Source organism: Abramis brama (genome assembly GCF_963993115.1).
Source record: "Abramis brama genome assembly, chromosome: 3".
Classification (NCBI taxonomy): Eukaryota; Metazoa; Chordata; class Actinopteri; order Cypriniformes; family Leuciscidae; genus Abramis; species Abramis brama.
The window spans coordinates 32291434-32313910 of NC_139965.1; the positions used below are offsets into that span (position 1 = coordinate 32291434).

General features: G+C 35.9%; 2 protein-coding genes across 2 annotated transcripts in view; both read right to left on the minus strand.

Moving 5' to 3' along the window:
• Window positions 1-11441, minus strand: part of dnajb6b (DnaJ heat shock protein family (Hsp40) member B6b) — a 29828-nt gene extending 18387 nt beyond the window's left edge. Inside the window, exons 1-5 of the mRNA XM_084107906.1 lie at window positions 11145-11441; window positions 5887-6004; window positions 3923-4032; window positions 2724-2777; window positions 2529-2642 (exon numbers count right to left, since the gene is read on the minus strand). Of these exons, the coding sequence (XP_083964032.1) occupies window positions 2529-2642; window positions 2724-2777; window positions 3923-4032; window positions 5887-5951 (343 nt within the window). The 5' untranslated portion in view covers window positions 5952-6004; window positions 11145-11441. The remainder of the gene's footprint in view (window positions 1-2528; window positions 2643-2723; window positions 2778-3922; window positions 4033-5886; window positions 6005-11144) is intronic.
• Window positions 11442-15744: 4303 nt separating this feature from the next.
• ube3c (ubiquitin protein ligase E3C) overlaps window positions 15745-22477 on the minus strand; it is a 35173-nt gene continuing 28440 nt past the window's right edge. The window contains exons 21-24 of the mRNA XM_084108080.1: window positions 21749-21937; window positions 21420-21486; window positions 20863-20993; window positions 15745-18350 (exon numbers count right to left, since the gene is read on the minus strand). Coding sequence (XP_083964206.1) covers window positions 18180-18350; window positions 20863-20993; window positions 21420-21486; window positions 21749-21937 — 558 coding nt within the window. The 3' untranslated portion in view covers window positions 15745-18179. The remainder of the gene's footprint in view (window positions 18351-20862; window positions 20994-21419; window positions 21487-21748; window positions 21938-22477) is intronic.

A 22477-nucleotide genomic window follows, 5' to 3' on the forward strand; every position in this document is an offset into this window, starting at 1 on the left:
TCATTACTGAATGATTTTTTAATGAACGTTTTGAACGAATCGGTTGAGTCAAAGATTAAATGACCCATTCATAAACATTGTCTCATTCTTGAATGAATCAGTCATTTGAACGAATCGTTTGAATGAACAAATCAATGACTCGCGCATTAAGACGGTCGCCTGCCACCTCCTACTGGTGGTTTAGTGTTATGTTTAAAAGTATTATTCTTTCAACGTTTCTTATTTGTATATTTAAAACAATCTCATAACATTATTTAATGCAATTGTAATTTTTCATTTAATTTGATCAGCCCTACCTACTTATTATTTAGAATAATTGAATTTACTGATCAAATTTAAGAATTTAAAATGAAAGATGAAGCATACATTTAATAAGATTGGGGGGGGGGGGGGGGGGGGTTCTTTAGTGCAGATATTACAATATGCAGATTTAAGTATATCAAAGCTGATTGAACACTGATGAGAATATTGCTTCAGAATAAATTATATTTACAACACACACACACAAAACAAATTCCGGACAAGCAACTTTTTTACTCGAACAAGTGAATGACAGATTTACTTGTCCGAAGGACAAGCACATGAAAAGGCTTAATGTCGAGCCCTGCACGGTTGAGCCATTTGTTCCCAGCAGTAGAGTCAGTGGGCATGGGATAGCACTTCAGTATTTAATGGATAACTGAAGTGTGTTATCTATGATCAGCCCAACAATCACAATTTTTTACTATTTCATCAATACCTATATCAGCATTTATGCTTTTTAAGAAGTTATTCAACAACATATCAAATCATAGTGACTACGGACTCAAGCTATTTATATGATGTATTATGCCATTATTCTTGGATAATCCTCAAAAGACTTGGAATGTAGCACACTAGTCGTGCTTGCATGGTGCTTTTATGTCCTTTTCTAAGCTTGACAGTCTGTGATTAACTGTTGTATAGACAAAAAAAGAAAAGAGTCAAAATTGAGATTCTTTGTGTTGTTTTATAGCAAAAAACTAAACAAAGAATGAAACAGCATACTTGTGTGAAATGACATCAAAGTAAAAATATATTTTATGTATAAAAGGTTTAAAAAAAACTTTTAATAAAGTGAATAAAATTGTTCCCATAATACACCCATGTTAAGAGCTAATTTTTGTGAATATTTTTAGTGAGCAATACAATTATGGTAGATTAACAGAAAGCTAATTGACTAATGAACCAAAGCTCCGATAAGTTCATGCAAAACCTAATTACCTAATTATAACTCAAACCATGTTATTACTTTCACAGAGACACTGTGAGAGATTAAATGACCTTCTTTTCCTCTCTTTGGGAATTTTGTTCTCATTTTTCACTGACAATAACCTATTTATTCTGGAAATATGCAGGTTAAATGTGTTTTTGCCATTGAAGACTGAAATAGAGAAAAATTATTGGTAACACTTTCTATGAAGTCCATGCTTATGAATTATAGCCCCATTTATACTTATTTATGAGTATTACTCTTCAATAAATATATTTGTAAAGACTGCATTATAAGAACAGTTATAGTTATAGTTACATTTATATTATTTTTTATAATTACTTATAAGTCATGCATTTGCTTTTTCAATGCACATGCTCATAATCCATTATACACTGATTTATAAGTATTAATTAACCAGTCAAATGGTTCCATGAATGGTCATTTTGATTACTTAAAATCTATACCCAGGTGAAAAAGACGTACTGTTAAATGTATTAAAAATGCATTAAAGTATATTTGTATTGTACTAAAAACATACTCAAGTACATTTTTTATATATTTAATAGTACGTCTTTTTCACCTGGGTATCTCCTCAGCCATATGAATGGTTGTATGTAACATATGAATGCTTGTATGTTACATTAAAAAAGATTTAAAAAAAAAAATCTGTTTGTATTAATGATTTCTGTGTTGTTGTTGTTGTTTTTAATTAGTTTATTACAGGAATTATTGTTTAGGAACATTCTTTAGGAAAATTGCATCCTATGTTTTCACTTTACTTAAAGCCATCAATGATGCATTTATAGAGGTTAGTAACTGTATTATTCCTCACAATAAGTATTTATAAGAAAACAACACCGCTATTAATAACAATATATTCACTTTTTTGACAGAAATAAATCTGAATTACTAAAAGTAATTGTAACTATAATATAATAACATTATAGCAATGTAGGTTGCATCTTTATAAATACATTCATGGAACTATACGACTGGCTAATTAACATTTCTAAATCAGTGTATAATGGATTATGAGCATGCGCATTGAAAAACCAAATGCATGACTTATAAATGTAACTATAACCGTTCTTATAATGCAGTATTGGTCTTAATGAGTCTAAATATATTTATAGAATAATAATACTAAATTATAAATATAATTCATTAAACTATAATTCATTATAAGCATGGGCTTCATAGAAATTGTTACCAAATTATTTTATGTACTCTTTTTCTATTCCACCTTTATTTTTCACTTCATTAAATCAATATAAATTATTAAGCATGCACCTACCAAAGAAACCTGCAAAATCTGCAAATGGATCTCGGCCTCCAAAGAATTCCCTGAAGACATCATCTGGATTACGGAATGTGAATCCGCCCATGAAATCCTCGTCATAATGGCCACCTTTCCCAACAAGAAATAATTACAGGAAAACCAAAAACAGGTAAAAATGTGAATCGACAACAAAGGAATAACTTCACTTACCTCTATTAGACAGGCCTTCTTTACCATATCTATCATACTGTCTCCGTTTGTTTTCTGTATGAAAGAAAAATGCTGCTTTTAGTTTTACACAAAACAGACAGATTAATAGGGTTTATAATAATTACACACTCCTCCCACCACACCTTCACAACATCAGAGCCAGTAAAAGGGTGCCGTTCTGTGCCAAAACTATGGTTTATAACATAATGTAAGTTGATTGTTACTACAAGCAATGATCTATGCTTAGGCAAACATTTATACCTACATGAACAACAAATGCAATCTCCTCACAAGGAACTTGAGTCTATAAATAATGCAACATATGCAGCCTTCACACACCCATGTAAATACACACACCAAATATTACCTTTACCTCAGAAAGGCACACCGTTACCATTTGCAAGCTTACGGAAACCTATTTTAGCTGATTCTAATACTCGTGAGACAATCCATACCATGCATGTTTAAATACAGCTTTTTTTACAGGGCTTAAAAAAGGAAAGATGACATATCCATCTATAAATCGCCTGCATTCAGCTAGGACACAACTAATAATATTCAATAAAAAGGTCAGAAGCAGATGTGCAAGGACAACCACTCAAGGAAGGACAAATGAAACTGGCCATTTTCAAACAGTTCAGAAATGTTGGCTTGTACAGTCAAGATTTAATCCAGGGCATTGTGACTCCGGTTTTGCTCCAAACTCCTTCCTATTCTGAGGATGTGGCCATACAACATGTTTAAAACACTCATGAATCAAACATTTCAACTACTGACTGCCTTATTAGACTATCATTCTGGATACAGCTCTTTAAGCTTTATGCCGTTAGGGACTGTCTAATGGGCATTCTTTCTACAACAATTCATTAATGTCTCAAGTCACCCATTTATGTTAGTAAATTAAAACATTCATTCTCAAATAAAAATGAACAGGGCATCATATTTAAAAAAAATCTATTTAAAAAAAAAAAAGGTAACACTTTACTTTACAGTGTCCTTGTTACGCGTTACATCTAGTTACTGTAGTAATAACAATCAATTATACATAATTACATGCAAACCAAACCCTAATCCAACCCTATAGTAAGTGCATGTAGTTAATTCTAATTACTCAGTACTTAAATGAGTTAGAAGTAGAATTGCACTGTAACATGGACACCTTAAAAGAAAGTGCAGCCAAACATATAAATAGCCAATACCATCTGACAGGACTTCATATGCTTCTGAGATCTCTTTAAACTTGATCTCTGCCTCTTCTTTTATTTCTGGGTTTTTGTCTGGATGCCACTTTAGTGCTTGTTTTTTGTACCTGTAAAACACACACACACTCATTAAAACAAGTCTTGTTAAGAGTGAACAACGGCAACACAAAAAACTGCTTCATTCTTAGTATATCCAAAATTACAACAACATTGCTTAACATTTAGAAGTACAGCAAATAAGAGGGTCATTAAATAAAACCTCTGACATATTCAGTTTAAGGTCCTTTGCCAATTAAAATCTAAAAATAAACATATACAAAGTAGTTGGAGTTAAATATTTTTGGATGCTGCTAATTAATTAATTTATTATTATTATGCATGCAACTTTTATGAACTATTAACAGACCATTTAAAATGCACTAGTGAAGACAATTAAAAATCATGGGAGGTTGTAAAAGAAATAGTGACCAGCCACCAAAATTCTTGATGCTGATTTAAAACCAGACTTTGTTATCTAACAATGATTAATTGATGCCACACAATGATTAATTTTACACACACATGTATATTATGGTCTTAAATGACACACATTTGTTATGGGTTTAAAATAACAGTTATAAGACATAATATTTATACATAACAGTTCAAGGACACAAATTGTTCATTGTAAAGTACTGCACTGTCCTCATTTATGATGCTAGCACATCACTGCATTACAAAGTCATGCACCACTTAACAACCACTTTCAATACAGGTCATGCTGCACAATACAACTTCGGTAGGCGTGACAACAGGTCAGCATCTCTGCACACTAAGCCTGAGTCAGCAATACACACCCGACCAGCAGGACACAGCAGGGTCAATGGTCTAAACCAAACACTCCATACACCAGGGGATTTGTCCTTTGCACATCTTTTAATAGTGTTTGCCCTCTGTAGCTCTGTGCTTTGAATTTGCTGATGGTTATGAGGGGAATTTCTAAAGACCTACAGAATCAGGATTCAATAGATGCTTGCTTACCTGAAAAACAAAGGACTAAACACCCTTTTCTAGGAAGGTAGTAGATGAATAAGGCACGGGGCATAAGCAAAGACACAACGTGTCTGAATACTGAATGCTGTGTACGCTCCTCATCTATCCATATACTCCATTCCCTTTCTCTGTGTCAATTTTTAATTTTAATTTTAAAGTACTTTACTGGCATGACTGTTTAGATACATACAATACAGCCAAAGCATTATGCACAAAACAAGTAATGAGAAGAGAAAGAAATATACAATATAACAAACAATAAAACAAATATTAATAAAATAATATGGATATAATAATAATTATTATTATTATTATTAATATTATTATTATTAACACATTTATCAAGACATTGAAATGTATAAAATAAAATAAAAACACAATAATATGTATAGATGGTCTTTTTATTAATAGAAAAAAATAAGATGAAAATAAATAAAAATAATAAATGGTTTCTGATGGTGTGCAGCTGAAAAATGAATTTTGCAGCAATTAATGGGTAGCCGTCTTCCCCCAATAACATCTGCATTTGATCAGTTTCTGAAGAACTATAAACCTGTGGCATGAGGTTAGCGAGTTTGTCAGTATATTTCTCTCTCCCCCCTCTTTATATAAACCACAGTGTCTGTCTCGACCTCACCGGTGTCACAGAGAGCACAAACTCGTTCTTCTTTTGGCAGTCATGTCTGTGTCTGCCTTTTTCTATTGCCAAACTGCATCAGTGTTATTATCACGAAGAGCTGATTTTTATTTACTGTTTAGAGAACATTAGAAGCGATGGATTGAGACAAACACACATTAATAACGCAAGCAGCAAAGAGGTCTCACATGGATGGTATCAACTAACCCCTGCTGTGTTGCACAGTCACTGTTATCATTACTGCACTACGTGTACAAAAATAGATGGCCATGACAGGACACAGAGTACTTACGCTTTCTTTATATCGTCACGGGATGCATTTTTCGTCACACCCAGGATCTCGTAATAATCCCCCATGGCTGAGGTTTTGTTTTTTCACTCCACTGGATGACAAATTTTCAGCAGTAGCCCTGGAAAGAGGGAGAAAAATCTAGTTGAAGAAGACATCCAGCAAACAGAGGGTGTGTTTTGGTAGCTATGTGGGTGTGTGGCTACTGTGAGGGACAACCTCAAACAAACCAACATGTCATGTGAAAACATGGTTCTACATTACACCTCTTACATAAAAAGCATTTATAAGGAACCGACTGATTCATGACTATTTGTTATTCACTCTTGGCTCCTGTGTAAGATTTTAGTTTCCTTTGGGAAATCACATTATCTTCTAATCTACATGGCTATACTCCAGCTTGGTTTAACCCTAATAAGATATGAACATAGTACATATATTATATAAATAAATCATTTTCATATAGCAGTTTACAGATGTTCTTACGGCATTTACTGTATATAACCCATATAACTCCTAAAACCTACAAACCGCTTTGAGTCATCTCAAATCTAAACTTCTAATGAAGAACAAAATGTCAACTGCTTTCAAACAAACAGGGGCCTAATACCCAGTTCCAATAGCTTTCCAGCTGGATCTCATTGGTTATTTATATCTGCAGTGTCCTTCAGGACAGGCCCAGAGGTGATGGCACAGCACTGGCTTTCCTCTGTGTTGTCCAAGTAAAGGCTGGGATACACTACACAACTTTTAACAACTGAGCAGATTTTAAAACACTAGGCATCACACACTTGCCGACTTTGTAAATGGTCAGAAAAACTGGCCATCATATACCAAACAAATGAGGATCACGCTCTAACAGACTGTGAAGTCGTTCCAAACACAGACTCACACAGAAAGACGACGTGCACGACAAATGAAAACAATATGCGTTCCAAAATAGGCTCAAAATATCAATCAAACATCAATCCATCCTCCGACTGGATGAAATCATACTATGAAGCTAAAACAAGTCTGTGCCAAATCATACACTACACAATATTCTGTGAAATATGTCAACTCAAGACTGGACAAAATCTGCAGACTGGTTCTGATTTTCACCAGCAAAGACTCCTCCAGACTGCAAATTGGGGCAAAAATGTTCACTGAACGTGTAAAAACCAATGACTGTCTAACGGGCACGAGTTCATTCTTGTGTTTCGTAGCACGTTTGAGCTTCCTCTAGAACCAATGAGGTTTGTTCTCGCACATCAAGCCGGTTCAGTTGAGCTTCTGTTTATGTTCACTGATCAATGTTTATATGTGAATAAAAGTTAATTAAATCTGTTTCATCATATAATGCGATCGAGTCTCTTCTGAAAATTTGGACTAAACCGCTCAATTGATTTGGATTAGTTTTACGATCTCTTTATGAACTTTTTGAAGCATCAAAGTGTCAGTTGTGTAGCTGTCTATGAGGGACAGAAAGCTCTCAGCTTTCATAAAAAAGATCTTTATTCATATCCCGATCATGAACAAAAGTCTTACGAATTTGGAACGACATGAGGGCGAGTATTTAATGAAATAATTTTTATTTTTAGGTGAACTATCCCTTTAATATTAATTAATATGTACAACAAATATAACCTAGTTTTTGATTTCTTTATTTTGGGTTTGCATTAATTTCCCTTTAAGGAAATTAAATACAATATTACAATCTTAAAATTAGTTCAAAATTGGTATAGCTAAAATGGCTAAATAAGGGTTACCCAGGTTGATGCAGCCACATTTTGTATTGGCAACATTTAAACCTTGGAACTTGGTTTCCATTTAAGTTCACATTTAAACTTTTGTCCCATAGAGAGAAAGATTATATCACCTACAGGCCACCCCAGGATCCTCAAATTTCACAACAATGTTTGGCAATGCTTAGTCAGTAAGATCTACTAGTGTATTGTACTTCATAAAAATGGTACACAAACACAAAAACTAATTAATACTGAACATTAATGGCCACAACCATTAAGACAAAATAAAAAATAAATAATTATTTAAAAAAATAATTCACAAAACTTAATAGTTTTTCTGTGATGGTGTTAGGGCATAATCCGAGGAATTCTGTGGAATGGATTTAAATACGACAAACTGTGTTAAAGCAGCGGAGAGTTTTTAGCTGAAAGCACAATCAAAATTAGAAAAAAATATTTACTAAATTACAACAACACAAGGGTGAAAGATATTAAGAACTTTGTGAACTTTGACTGATTATCCACTTTCTGCAGATGCAAATTCTCTAAATACACACACCCACTATTTCAAGTCTTCTCTTCACCCACTTTTGGATCTTTAAGTGCATTTCTTTAAAACCACACCTACTGCACAACAGCCAACATTCCTGACTCATGCTACAGTCAATCTTTTTCACCTTTTTGAGACAGCCTTTTCATGGACATATACTTTTAAGCAGCAGTCCCCTCTTCTTCACCCTCATCTTTCCTCTGCCATATCTTCCTCCAAAATCTGTTGCACATTCCTTTGCTACTTGTCAAGAAACAGCAGTCAGGGCAAGCTCACAAATGTGTGAACAGATGTGAAATGGCTGCGGAATTCTCTGGAGGTTGTTTTCTGGCTTCTCATAGTGGCACTAAGAGGAGGCTGTCAGCTCAGCTCAAAGCAGATCACTTGACTGCAATAACTCCAGCCACACTTGCACCAAATGACCACAGCTTAGTCCGTTTTAATTAGTGAAAACTGGTTTAGTGATTTAAAAAGCTAAATTAGACTTCTACACGTGAAAGGCAAAGAGTTACACAACATGAACAGTCCTAAAATAAGTCAGTATGATAGTATGGGGATGTGTCGATGTACAGTGTTAATGAAGGATCAGTTCGACAAACCGAATAGCTGGATATGTTGACCAGATGTTGCCATAATAATTACAAGACATTTTGTCCATGTGGCCATTTGTTTTCTCTTCCTTTTCTTTCTTTGCGAATTTAGGAAAGAGAGAGTATTTGACTTGTCAATGCGATTAACAGATGAGCCATTGCTATCTAGGGCAATGGAAGTCATTACTTGGCAAGAGTGTGTGACAGACTGAACCAGAGGACAGCTTGATGCTTCCAGTGTTTGAGGTTTATAGCCAACTGAACCAAGTTTCTGACTGATACAATTAGAAAAGACAACTAAATTAAGTTTATATTTCTATCTTTGAACAAGTTCAGCGACATTCATTTGGGTTCATCTACAGTACAGTACAAAGACACACTTATTCACAGTAACTTCCTGCATAAACCAAAGACTTGAGTAACTTGTTGTCCAAAAGAGGGACTGTAACAAATGAGGCTGAGGCTATATGAACTTCCTGTAAAATCTTACATTTGATCATTCTGGCAGAACATTAAAATCTGTAATACACTAACTATATTATGGACTAAACCAGGGTTCACCAATCTCGGTCCTGGAGGGCCGCTGTCCTGCAGAGTTTAGCTCCAACCCCAATTAAACACACCTGAACCAGCTAATCAAGGTCTCACTAGGCATACTAGAAACTTTCAAACAGGCGTGTTGGAGCTGGTTGGAGCTAAACTCTGCAGGGACAGCGGCCCTCCAGGACAGAGATTGGTGAACCCTGGACTAAACCAATGCGTTTATGATAATAATGATGATATAATATACTAAATATTGTCTGTCAGACTCAGCCGCAAAACAAACAGCCTAATTAAGTATTTTTTACAACTAAAATAACTAGAAGTGGATGACCGGAAGCCTTACACAAAAAGTTTAAAACCAACTGGGGCTGTTCTTGCGTTTAAATCAAGTTGGATAGAGTTACGGCTTATAGATAGACAAAGTGAAATGAACACTGGTACCTCTTCAAAGTTAAAACTACACCGATGAGTACCTTTAATAGCATTAATCTCAAAACACTGGGATACATTGACAAAGCACAGATAATTAAAGGGGAATTTGGTCGGTCCACTTGAAGATGAAGGCTGTCAGATTATGCCATTTCAAAACTTTGTCAAACTGGCTTGTTATGCTACTAACCTTATGCATTGCATCCCTGATGAAAAGATTTGAACAATTTAAAGTGATGCAATTCACTTCAAAATGAAAGTGAAGCCAGATCATTAACAAACACCACTTGGACTAGCCTACTCTCCATTCTACTGAAATGTAAGACTTATGCTGTCAACTCTGATCTCAAATAAAAATGAGACAAAAATATTAACCATACCATGAATAAATATGAAAATGTCAGTTTGAAATTGCAGACCAACACTTAAACTACAGCTAACAAAATAATCAACAATGTATTTAATTAACATCATCAACATGTAATTAATTACCTCAATGTAATAAGAATGCTAGTATCACTTCCACATCCATAGCAGATGTAAACGGAAGCCTGAGAAAGAGAAACGCTGGTACTTTCTATAAAAAAGAAAACCGAAAGAAAAACTTTCTGCCAAACACGCATGAGCAGTCTTCAACTCCTTTTCTAGATTTTTCCCTGTCCTAATGTTGTTCTACAAGAATAAAAGTACTTGAAGAGCAACGTGGTGTCTTAAAGAGTTTAACTCTTTGAACACTATCCAAACTAATCGTGGAAATAATCTCAAGCACGTCTCAGGTTCATACATGACCTTTTAATGCAGCATGTTTACAGGTGTGAGAAGACATGGAATGTAGGCTACTGGAAAGTCAAGAACATTTTACCAAATTCCGGTGACTAATCGTTTCACCTAACGTTACGTACGCCAGTTTACACACATAAAATAACCTATTTGACATTTACATGCAACACTGATCATCTTACCATTCTGTTGTTATTGTTAGTCAATTTATTGGGCGAAATAAAAGCAGTAAGAACAAAACTATACTTAAACCATTAAAGGTTACTATTCAACACTAACGTAAAATCGTTTAGAATTATATCGGAAATCTGATCAAAACTTTTAGATGGCAAGAGAAATTATGCGGCTGCTGGTTACAGTGAGTCAAACCGTGTGTCTTTTGTAAAATTATTAGTATTAAACATTTATTTATTTCTGACTACCATTTTCATTAAAAACTCTGCTGCTGTTGATCTCAGTTGTTTTTGTATATGAAAAGGCGCTCCAGTGATCCCGAAGACGTGTCTCATATCCTATGAGCTGCCTGCCTAAACATTTGGGCATTATAGGCGCGAAACTAGGTTTTGACATACATGTTTTTCATCTCGTTTTCATAGCAAACCGAAAAAAACATCAACATATCTCAGGGTTAAACTTACAAACCTTATGTGTCCTTATCCCGGTGCTTTATTCGGACCTCCGATCAGTGTGTTGCAATGATGAGGTCGAGTTTCTTTATTTGGAATACTATTCCTGCGGTAATTAGCCTCTGTTTGGTCCGAGGTCTGTCCGTTTATAAAATAGTCTCAGGTAATCGGAGTAACTTCCCTATATGAAAGACAGAGATGAGCGGACGAATATATGAACCTTTATCAATGAAATTGGGCTGCCACTAATGTTCTCCAACCATCCGCCGACCTCTATAAAGCGACATGATTCTTGTGCAATTTCGTCACTTCCTGTTACTCAAACAGCTGAAGGAGATTGCTCAGTAAGTGTGATGTGACAGGTAGCCTAATGGTGTTGTAATATGGGGAATCAAAAGACTTCTTGAGGGAAAATGATTCATCTTCATATCTCAAACATTGAGATTGTTGAGAACATATCATAAACTAATGTTTCTTTAGTCCTTTCTGGACTTTTTTGTTTTTTGTTTTCCACTCTGATAACGATAACTAGACCCTTATTAGTAAACAGAATGGATTGTAGAAGAATGTAGACAAAGAATGTGCCAAAAAGCTTGTGCTGGAATCTTCAGCTTGTTGATCCAAACTTGGCAGGGAGCACGTATACGAGATGGAGAATGGCTCTTGTCTGTATCCTATGGAGCCCCTAAAGGGACGTGGTGGTGGAAAAAATTTTGGAAACTTTGCGTTCCCTCGCAAAATTATTTGCGTTCCCACGCAAAACTTTTGCGTTCCCTAGCAAAGATATTTGCGTTCCCACGCAAAACCTGTTTTGAGCTCGGACAGACACTTCCTGTTTAATGTCCCGCTGGCAGTGTTTCAGAGCTCCGTACGTTAATGGAGCTTCTCATAGTGTTTGAACTTGGACTCAAATATAAAGATGCGGTCGTGCTTAACTCAAGGAGTTCAGTGAAGCTGGCAATATTCACAGGCTATTCGAACGTCCCTATTCTTGAGCTAAACGTTGTTAAAGCACAAACGACACCTATTTACAATCACAGTAACCTAGAAAACGAGCTACAACCCAATTATCATCAAAACGAGCTTTATAATATTAATTTGTCTCTAACCAGACGAATGAGAGACGTCCAAATAAGGGGCCGTCTGTAAAGTGCAAATCCCCAAAACCTTCTGCACATTTTATATTATTGAACATATTCAATAGCTTCACTGTGATCACACTGTACTGTCACCAAATTCAGTTCACACATCACTGCTCTCCTGCTGGTTATACTACATAGTTTGATTTTAAAAAATGCATAATTTCGATAATTATTTATTATGAAATAAAATCAATAACTTCACCCTTTTTAGAAAATATATTATAAATAACTTCACACTGTTATACAGTGATGCCATCAAATTCAGTAAGCAAATATAATGCAAAAGCTGCGTACAGTACCAATATAATTTGTGTAAAGAATAGGCCTACTTATTTTTTATGTGCAATTACTTCCCAAACTAAGTGTTGTAGGCCTATAACCAACATTAGAGCGGTGATGTGTGAACTAAATTTGGTGTGTTACAGTGAAGTTATTGAATATTTTTCATAATATAAAATGTGCAAAAGCAGTGTAGTATGACCAGTGGGTCACCATTGATATGTAAACTGAATTGGGTGGCACAACAGTTTGTAACATTGAAGTCAATGACTATTTTTGACTATGAGTTGATGCTGTAGTCGTTTTTGGGTTATATTGAACTTTGCAGACGGTCCCTTTGAACTTGCCTCTCAGCCACCTGCTCATAGAGATCCATTTAGCCTATATTATAAAAGCTTGTTTTGATGATAATTGGGTTGTAGCTCGTTGTCTAGGTTACTGTGATTGTAAATAGGTGTCGTTTGTGCTTTAACAACGTTTAGCTCAAGAATAGGGACGTTCGAATAGCCTATGTGAATATTGCCCGCTTCACTGAACTCCTTGAGTTAAGCACTGACCGCATCTTTATATTTGAGTCCAAGTTCAAACACTATGAGAAGCTCCATTAACGTACGGAGCTCTGAAACACTGCCAGCGGGACATTAAACAGGAAGTGTCTGTCCGAGCTCAAAACAGGTTTTGCGTGGGAACGCAAATATCTTTGCGAGGGAACGCAAAAGTTTTGCGTGGGAACGCAAATATCTTTGCGAGGGAACGCAAAAGTTTTGCGTGGGAACGCAAAGTTTCTCGGGGGAACGCAAAAGATTTGAAACAATTTTTTTTTCTCCCATCCTAAATTTTTTTCCACCACCACGTCCCTTTAGGGGCTCCGTAGTATCCCCTGTTAGACCCCATGTAGAGATTACACATGATTTAACTGGTTAAAGGGATACTAGTTAAAAAAATCTGAAAGTCTGTTCTGACTTTCTTTTTTCTGCAGAACAACAAAAGAAGATATTTTGAAGTACAGTATGAAGGTAACAAAAGAGTTTCGGTTTCCATTGACTTCTATTTTATTTTTAGTCTATACAATGACAAAAGAACATTCTTCAAAATGGTTCATGTTAAATAGAAGAAAGAAACAGGTTTGGAAAAACATGAGGGTATAAAAGATGACAGAATCTTCTTTTGGTGGACTATCCCTTTAAGAGAGCATTATGCTGTTTCTCAAAAGCAGTAAAAAGTCAGAAGAATGTGGAAAACTAAAACAAATTTTGTAAGGCTGCTCCTTTTTTTCCCCTTTTGTTTTGTTCTCTACTGGGAGATAACTAGGCCTCTATGTTTTATTTATTTTAAAAAAGTTTGATTTATTAAACTGACATGAGTAAAGTGTGTGGTGTGTTACAGACTGCAGGAGAGTATAAAGCATTCATGATGGGATTTACTGGAACACTGAGAACTAGTGACAGACAGTGTTATGTAAAACGTGTAAGTGTTTCTGCTATAGAGTTCAAGCTCTATTGTAAGCGCTGTATGTCTCAGTATTGGCCAACAGAGGGTGAAAATTCCTTTCCTTTGATCAATCATTCCGTTCGCATTTAACCCCCATAGTGCACTATTAAACTTTACACAGTGAGATAATACCAATATGTGCCTTTTCCCAATGCCAATGATTCAATTAGACTTTTTATCTTGTAATAACAGAGGTCATGATTTATAAATGCTGCATGTATCAAAACTGATACTACATAAGTTATTTCTAGTTAGTTTCAAAAAAACTCCACAGGGAGGCACTCGTGGTCTTCTAATGATTATTCATCTTTATATGCGGTAGTTACTTGTTTAGGATACATTAGCCAGAGGCGGACAGAGTACACAGATACATTACTTGAGTAAAAGTACAGATACCCCTTGCTAAATTTTACTCAAGTACAAGTAAAAGTACTACAGTCAGATGTCTACTTAAGTAAAAGTACTAAAGTACTTGTTTTTAAAAGTACTTGAGTATCAAGAGTACATTTTCTAAATATTGCATTACTACTGCCACAGTGCTTACATTGGTAAACACAGCAAACACTTGAAGTGAAAACTATCATTAACTTGTTCAGAAAATTGAAATAGTCTGGCGAGGTGGGGCCACGGCTTGGCACATATTTTTTTTCCCAGGATGGTAGGGGAAGACTCATGAATATTCATTAGGGAAGTCATCCCTGATTGGTCTGATGACCTACCCCTAACCCCACCCCTAAACCTACCCGTCACTGGGGGTCTTATGACCTCCATAACCCCGCCCCTAAACCTACCCGTCACTGGGGTTAAGACCAATCAGGGATGACTTCCCTAATGAATATTCATGAGTCTTCCCCTACCATCCTGGGAAAAAAATATCGCTCCCGGGATGGACCTGCTGCGTCTTCATCCATTGTTTCGTCCATGGTTTCGTCTCTTATCTAAATCTGACCATGGAGTTGACTTTGGCGGAAAGCTGAAGGTGATTGCTGATAGGCTGTCCCAATCAGTGGCGCCTGCACAATCCAATCACATTTGAGAGGGTTTCCGAGATGTTTATTTTTTCCTTTTTTTTTTTTTTTTTTAGAAGTAGTAACGGGTACTCACAGTTATGGATAGAAATGTAGTGGAGTAAAGAGTACAATATTTGCCTCTCAAATGTACTTGAGTAAAGTCATGAGTACTCCCCAAAAATGATACTCGAGTAAAGTACAGATCCCTCAAAATTGTACTTAAGTAGGCTACTGTACTCAAGTAAATGTACTCAGTTACTGTCCGGCTCTGACATTAGCAACAAAGCAATGGAAAAATCTAATATTAATAAATCAAAGTATTTGTTATTGTTATTATTAATAATGTAATATTAATAATGATGATAAGAAAAATATAGTAGCCTATGGACAGAGATCTTGCATGAAAATATTTCATGAAAAGCGATTTAACAGGCTATCATTTTGCTGTCAATTCTTTCCAATTTACTGTTGTTAGCAGTATTTTCATTTTTGAGCAAGCTGTAAAACGGAAACCATGGTAATATTTAATACATCCAGCTTACTTTTTTATATTTATGTAGGCCTAGGCTAGGCTATATAACTATGAATGTGTATTTACTTCAAATCTGTTCAGATTTGCGGCAAATCATCTTATGTACAGTATCAGATTGTTTTTCTTATATCTTTATAATTATTTTACACATTAAAAAACACGAGTTTTTTACGACTTTAATCATCTTTAACACGATGGATGACAATGTACATTAGAATCTTTTCCTGGGAAAAAAGCAAAAAAAAACTAAACAAAAAAAACAGACTAAACGTAAAGTTGTTGTTTTTTAAACCCATTAATTGTTCTTAATGAATTCTCTGAAATTAAATCTTTAAGCTTTCACATTCTGGCGTGAAATGACTTGGCCCTAAGTGCAATAATAGCATTTCTAAAAGCTATATAAAATACCTTTGGTATATCTTAGCACGTGGGTGTGATTGATGGCCAGAGGCATTAAGTTTGCCAGCTATAATCCATTATAAGGTAATAGACCCAAATAAATCTCCCCATAATTAAGGCCAATTCTTCATAGCTATAAGACAAGTTAGTTTTTTAAGACCCAATTACCCACGTCTGAAATTGCTGCTAAAATGCTGGAAATTTGGTCAGAGAGGGAGGAGTCTAGAGACTTATTCCAGTGAGGAGGGTGAGACTGAGGCTAGGAGAATATATGGAGATGATCCAAGGTGGAATAAAAAAAGTTCCCCCTGCTCTCTGGCCATCACTTGCTCTCATTGCAGGGCCCCATTAGATTTATGTCAAACGAACACCCTTAATTTATGTTATACGGATAATGCATCCGTGGTCCCGACTAGCCTCCTTTCTTGTTCCATCACTGGATGTTTCTTTAATTATATGTCAAAGGCCATAAAACTCGAACTGAAATTCTACATCCCAGTTTTTCTTAAATATTATGTTTTAACAAAAGATGCTAATATCCCTGGTGCAAAAAAAATAAAAATTTAACCATTACCACACATTCTATGATACATAGATTGAACACCTGTCTTTGTCATTCCAAAAAAAAATCATTCAGGGCACATACACTTAAATGTCGGTAAACGCATCTTTACAAACAACTCTGCTTGTCCACGCTCATCATGAACATCAAGACGAACTCTACACATCAGTGTTTGTAAACGATCAGATATTCAGCACCAGTATGCTGTCATATTACTCATTTACTTCAACAGATGTTGGGAAACATTATTACTGACAAGGTGAAGAGAGAATTTAAAAGTCTTGTACAAATGCTGCGTGAACATTAAAAGATGTAGACAAATACATATTCGCATATCCATCATCAATCAGCTTTCCACCAACCAACATGTCCATACAGCCATGCTGAACCCAGTAAGTAGCAGCAAAAAAGCAATCAGAGGATGCTGACAGCACATTCTTCAGTCCTCTTCAGTTTACCAAATTGTTCTTTGCTACAGCAGAACTTAGGCATGTCACACTTTTCCTTCATTCATCAATTTGTCTGACCTTAAAAAAAACCCTAGATCCACTAATCTAAAACTTGCATGTCCTCAAAGTTTCTGTTTTTAATTATTGCACAATATCAGCATCACTCTCTCCATTGCTATAAAAACAAGGCCCAATATGTGGAATACATAATTACACAATCTGTTTTTTGTTTTGTTTAGTTTTTTTGTAAAATGCAATAGAAACATACAGTAAACCTTGAGGCCTGAAATGCAGCTAGCCATTGTTGTAATTTAAAACGGAATAATATTTTTTTATAAGCCATCATTACTACATGATTGAAACAAGATGACTCCACACCTGTGCTACTGTTCTACCACCCCTGTTAACCTCACACATCCTGCCATGATTCTAATCTATTCAATTCTTCTGTTGGTGGCACATTAGCCAAACAATAGTATTTAGCCTGCAAAATTAATAGCTCAGAGTTTTCAGCGAAAGCTACAATATTAGCACGCCCTGTATCAAGGCATGTACATTTGTGAAGCTGAAGCAGTGTGACCTTAATCCAAGCACAAACTTTAGTATCCCTACTGTGCTGAAGAAATTTCAGGCATGCTGTTACATTGGAGAAGCGTACGTTTTATCTCGTTCTTGAGTCAGCGAGGCTAAAGCATGCATCTTTATTGGTAGACACTCAATATGTGCTGCACTATTGTGACAAAGAGCAGTTAAAATCGTAAAATGGAATCGTCTTAAAACATCCACTTCAATGTAAGCAATGCAAAACCAAGGAAAATCTACAAGTAAATTTTGCGCTGCCATTTTATTCCCTCAGTATCTCAAACATCCCGATATTCCTGTTCAACGATAGTGCTTTTGATCAATGGACGCCTTTCCCTGATGCTGCTTTGAGATTATAAATGCATTATTTACAAGGTTACTCTTTTTGAAGTAAAAATAAAACTGAGCATATATTTGTCCGTGCCACAACTTCAAACTGTCCTTCTGCTTTTGTTTGTTTTTTTATGTCCCAACACCTGTAAATCACTGTACATCCACAGCAGACACACTGTCGGTTCATTCTGATCATTTAATATCTGGTTACTATGACAAAAGTCGCAGCTTCTTGTCTGCGTTTCAAGGCCATCAAGGGGTTGATGTATTCCTCAGCTGAGCTCAAAGCCAGCAGAGGATTCAATAGCATAGAGTAACTTGTTCCTCATTTGCTGAGAGTCACAAAACTCTGGTAGCTTGAGAAGGTTCATGCAAGTGCTAGCGGTAGGGAGACGATCCAGGTCAGCGCCTCCGTTATGGATGCAAAATGCTGGGTACAGCTCCTAGAGACAAAGAGAAAGCGGAAAATCTCATGAACATCTATGAAAAGCAATACTCAACAAACACTTTGAGGGGGAAAAAGTATCTGGAAGAGACCAGAGGAAAAGAGCTAAAAACATTTCGTTTTTCAGTGAAACAAAATCATATTTTAGTCAAGTTGTAGATGCGAGATTGCCAAAATAAATTTGAAGACACAAAAACATGTCTTTCTATCAAGTTTTGTGGGCTGCATGTGCATGCAAAACAAAACACAGAGTGACCAGTGTCATCCAATTCACAAATGACTCTTATGAGCCAGTTCTTTTAATGAATTATTCTTAAAGACATTACTGGGTTGAATCAGTCCGACAAATCCATCACTGAATGAACTCCTTGAATCAGTCAGGGCGGTTACTGAATTAAAGGGAACATTAGTCAATTTTCAGCCAGCTTTGCATTGTTACAATGTCGGTAGTATAAGTGAATGAACAATCTGTGCTCTTTTTCCATTTTACCTGCACGGAGATATCCTCGTTTATTTTGTGAAAACTACAGAAAACTCGTACTTTGTCATTTTTGTATCCCACTCAGACAGTCGGATCAAGTCCAGTGCATTATGAGTGTTGAATCTCATTTTTCTCATTTATCTCTAGTTGTTTATCACTGATTTAAAAAATAAATAAATAAATAAATAAATAAATAAAAAAAATTATTATTATTATTATTATTATTATAATTATTATAATTATTATAGCCAAAATCAGTGTAGGATTGTAAAAACAGTTTAACACTGTGTCTACACTAGGTGAACTGTAGTCAACCACAGCTTGAGACTGTCTATGAGGAACGCGTCAAAATCAAAGTTCCAACTGTACTGTTGTCAGAAGTAGCGCAGGCACATGGTGTAAAACACAAGTTTATTGTCAGTATCTGGTCACACTGCGCTCCATTCAGTATAGACTATCACTGATTATAAAAAAAAAAAGGCGCTATAAAACATTTTAAACAGGCAGCATCTACGCAGGTAAATGCAACAAACAACAGCCTAATATCACAGCAACAGCTAAACAGAGAACTTTTCAGATCTATAAAAGGTTGCTGAAAGAACAACAAGACGGGCCTACTGGAAAAATTCTCCACGTGGCTGCGAGGCTCAACCCCAAAATGAACCTGATTAAACCTGCTTTAAGGGGCCAATTTTTCTAACAATTAAGGTATTGAAGTATCGTTGCTTATCGAGAAAATGTCATGATGGGAGCCATCATTTTGGAAAAAGGGTATCCATCATGATTTTTAAATAGCTCACTGTGACAGGGCTATTTCTCCCCTAATGAATTCTGGGATGTTTAACGGCATCTAATTAAGGCTGAGCTGGCTGAAGAGCCAGACGAGGTGGGAGGCCATCTCCCCTTGATCCGTCTCTCTTCGTCTTTTTCCTCTTACTCCTCCTTTCCATCCGTTCCTCAGAGCGTCTGCACCAAAGTCAAATTCATTAAACAGCCCCACTTTAATTTTGGCAGTAGCACGTATCTGTGGAATTGCTCAGAAGCCATCCCCCACCCAAATTCATTCAGGCTAAAGTAATCTGCTTTAAACTGATGACAGATATTAAAAGATGCAATAAAGTCAATGAAATGACAATTACTGTCCTTGGTTAATCTAAGGAAGGCATAAAAACACATTTAATGATTTCTCTGTTCCCCAGATACTGCTGAGTGTAATAAGCACAACTTCACACTCTGGTATACAAGAAACAGACTTAAGGTTGAATTCCTGGAGACTGAGACAATACTAATCCTAAGAAAATAGTCAGTGGATGAAGTAGTCAGAATAATTTGAAAGCTCTGTATTTTATTTTCTGTGTTTACTGTCAGATGCTATCATCCTCATTTCCTGGCCTTTGACTACACGCTAGATACAGTCAACATCAAGCAAGAGCCATTTAAAGTTCAACAGGGCATTTTATCAGTCAGATGGATTTCACACACCCAGTGGCACTTGGAAAAGCCTCAAATAACATTACAATGCTAGGGGTCACAACCTCTCTAGCACAAATAGAGGCCAAGATAAGGCCTATCCTGATAACTGTTATAATATGAAAATGATTTGTTACAATGAGCCTGTTTGCTCGTACACCCTTGTGTAAATTAATGACGAGATACTGCGACAAAACATTTTTTTCACTTCATTATTTCTCCGTTAAGGCAGCACACCTTGCAGGGAGTAGACGTCTTTGTGGTGGGGATCCTGATAACTTTATTGAATAAAAATATAGAAATTAGGACAAAATCATAAGCAGGTGCGAGTTGGCATGAACTTCATCTGAACTTCATATGTGCTAACAGAAGTGCGAGTCATATCGATGCAGCTCAGACACGGGGTTGGGTTATGTCTGTACATTTCACTTTTCCAGTGAACCCACCTAAGGCCCCTTACAATCTCAGATAAAACATTAACTCATCTTTAAAGAGTTCAGACACAACCCTAAGTTAATTAAAATCATATTTTCAGAGGCTTTAGGTCAATATCACTGACCTTGAAGCCTAAGAGCGGAGGTCGTGAGCAGCTTGTAACAAACTTGAGAAGCTGCCGTTTCTCCTCATCACTGAAGCTCTCCACCACATCCCAGAAAATGTTGATCACTGGATGATTTGCTGAATAACCACCTGAGTAGTGCAGCAACAGTTAATAAAAACAAAATATAATGCATAATAAACAATAAATATAATGCATATATCTAAAGTCTTTCATAAATAAACCCTTCTAAATTATCAGATAATAGAGCTTTAGTGCTAAACATGGTTAAAAACATTTTAAACCTTTTTTACTACATCCTGTTTAAGTAGAGGAAAAGTTGAAGCTTCCGAGTTAACACGTAAAGCTGGAATACACTACACAACTTAAAATCTGAATTTGTTAATAAACTACAAATTCACACTTGACCTGTGAGTGTTTTGGCTCTCCATTACTAATAAATAAATACAAGACAAAATGTAAGAGCAACATGACATCTCTGGAAGGAAAGTAAGAGAGGCTAGTAAATCAAGCTAAATCTATAGTGATAAAAAGTCTGATGGATGTGCTTGTAGTACCTGAGTAGTTAGTAAATTTCTTCAGGTCATCCAGACAGATGGGTACGTGTGCACCAGAAATCAATACCTGAAAATATAGGTGGACTTAAGTTGTTTACATGTAATTAATGACAACAAAAAAAGAGAAAAGACAGACAGTTTTCAATATTATCTGGTGATAATATCTGTTGATCTTATTATTATTAATCCTTTCTGACACATAACTGATTGGTTTGTGTCTAGACACATGTGCCCTTTCCCACATTTTTAGCATGCATGTGTATGTGTATGTGTGTGTGTGTATGTGTGTGTGCGCGAATGTGTGTATGTGCGTCCAGGTAAGCTGCTACCTGAATTTCCTGCTGATCAAACATTCGCAGCCACTCCAGGTTGACCACGTTAGCCAGGCCCTGTCGAAAGGCCAGGCAGTGTGCTCGGATCTGTTTGTTCAGACGGTAATCGGCCACTAAATGGATGTAGGCTATCCTGTTGGCTGTGGTTACCGGGATGTCCTTTCCCCCTGGTTTGAGCTCAACCACCTGGAAAAAGAAACAAATAGATGGAAGTGTGACAGGCACTGTCTCCCTGGGTTCAGTGATGATTTAATTCCATGTTGAAAGTGAAACAGTACAGCTGCAGAGGAAAGTGTTTAAGGCAACTGAGGAACATAATGGAAATGAGTGCCCATGAACACCCTTTACCTAATGAAGGGGAAAGTAAATAAGAGTTTACTTGTACTTTGGTACCTTAGTAATAAGAAAGAATTATCAAACTATTTATTTTTCTCCATTCATGCAAAATAAAAGTTTTTTTTAATAAAAATCAGTATCAATTATCATTTGGTCCTAAACTAGCTAGTCACTACTGAATTACTATTTAGGCTAAATCTACCACCCTGTTACCCATCCTGTCTATATAAACTATATATATATATATATATATATATATATATATATATATATATATATAAGGATATAATTGTTACTAATAGTTGACCTGAGTTGACAATTAAAATTTTCTGAACATTCAATACCTCCTTTCATTACTACTTTTTTTATATATAAGATATATATATATTT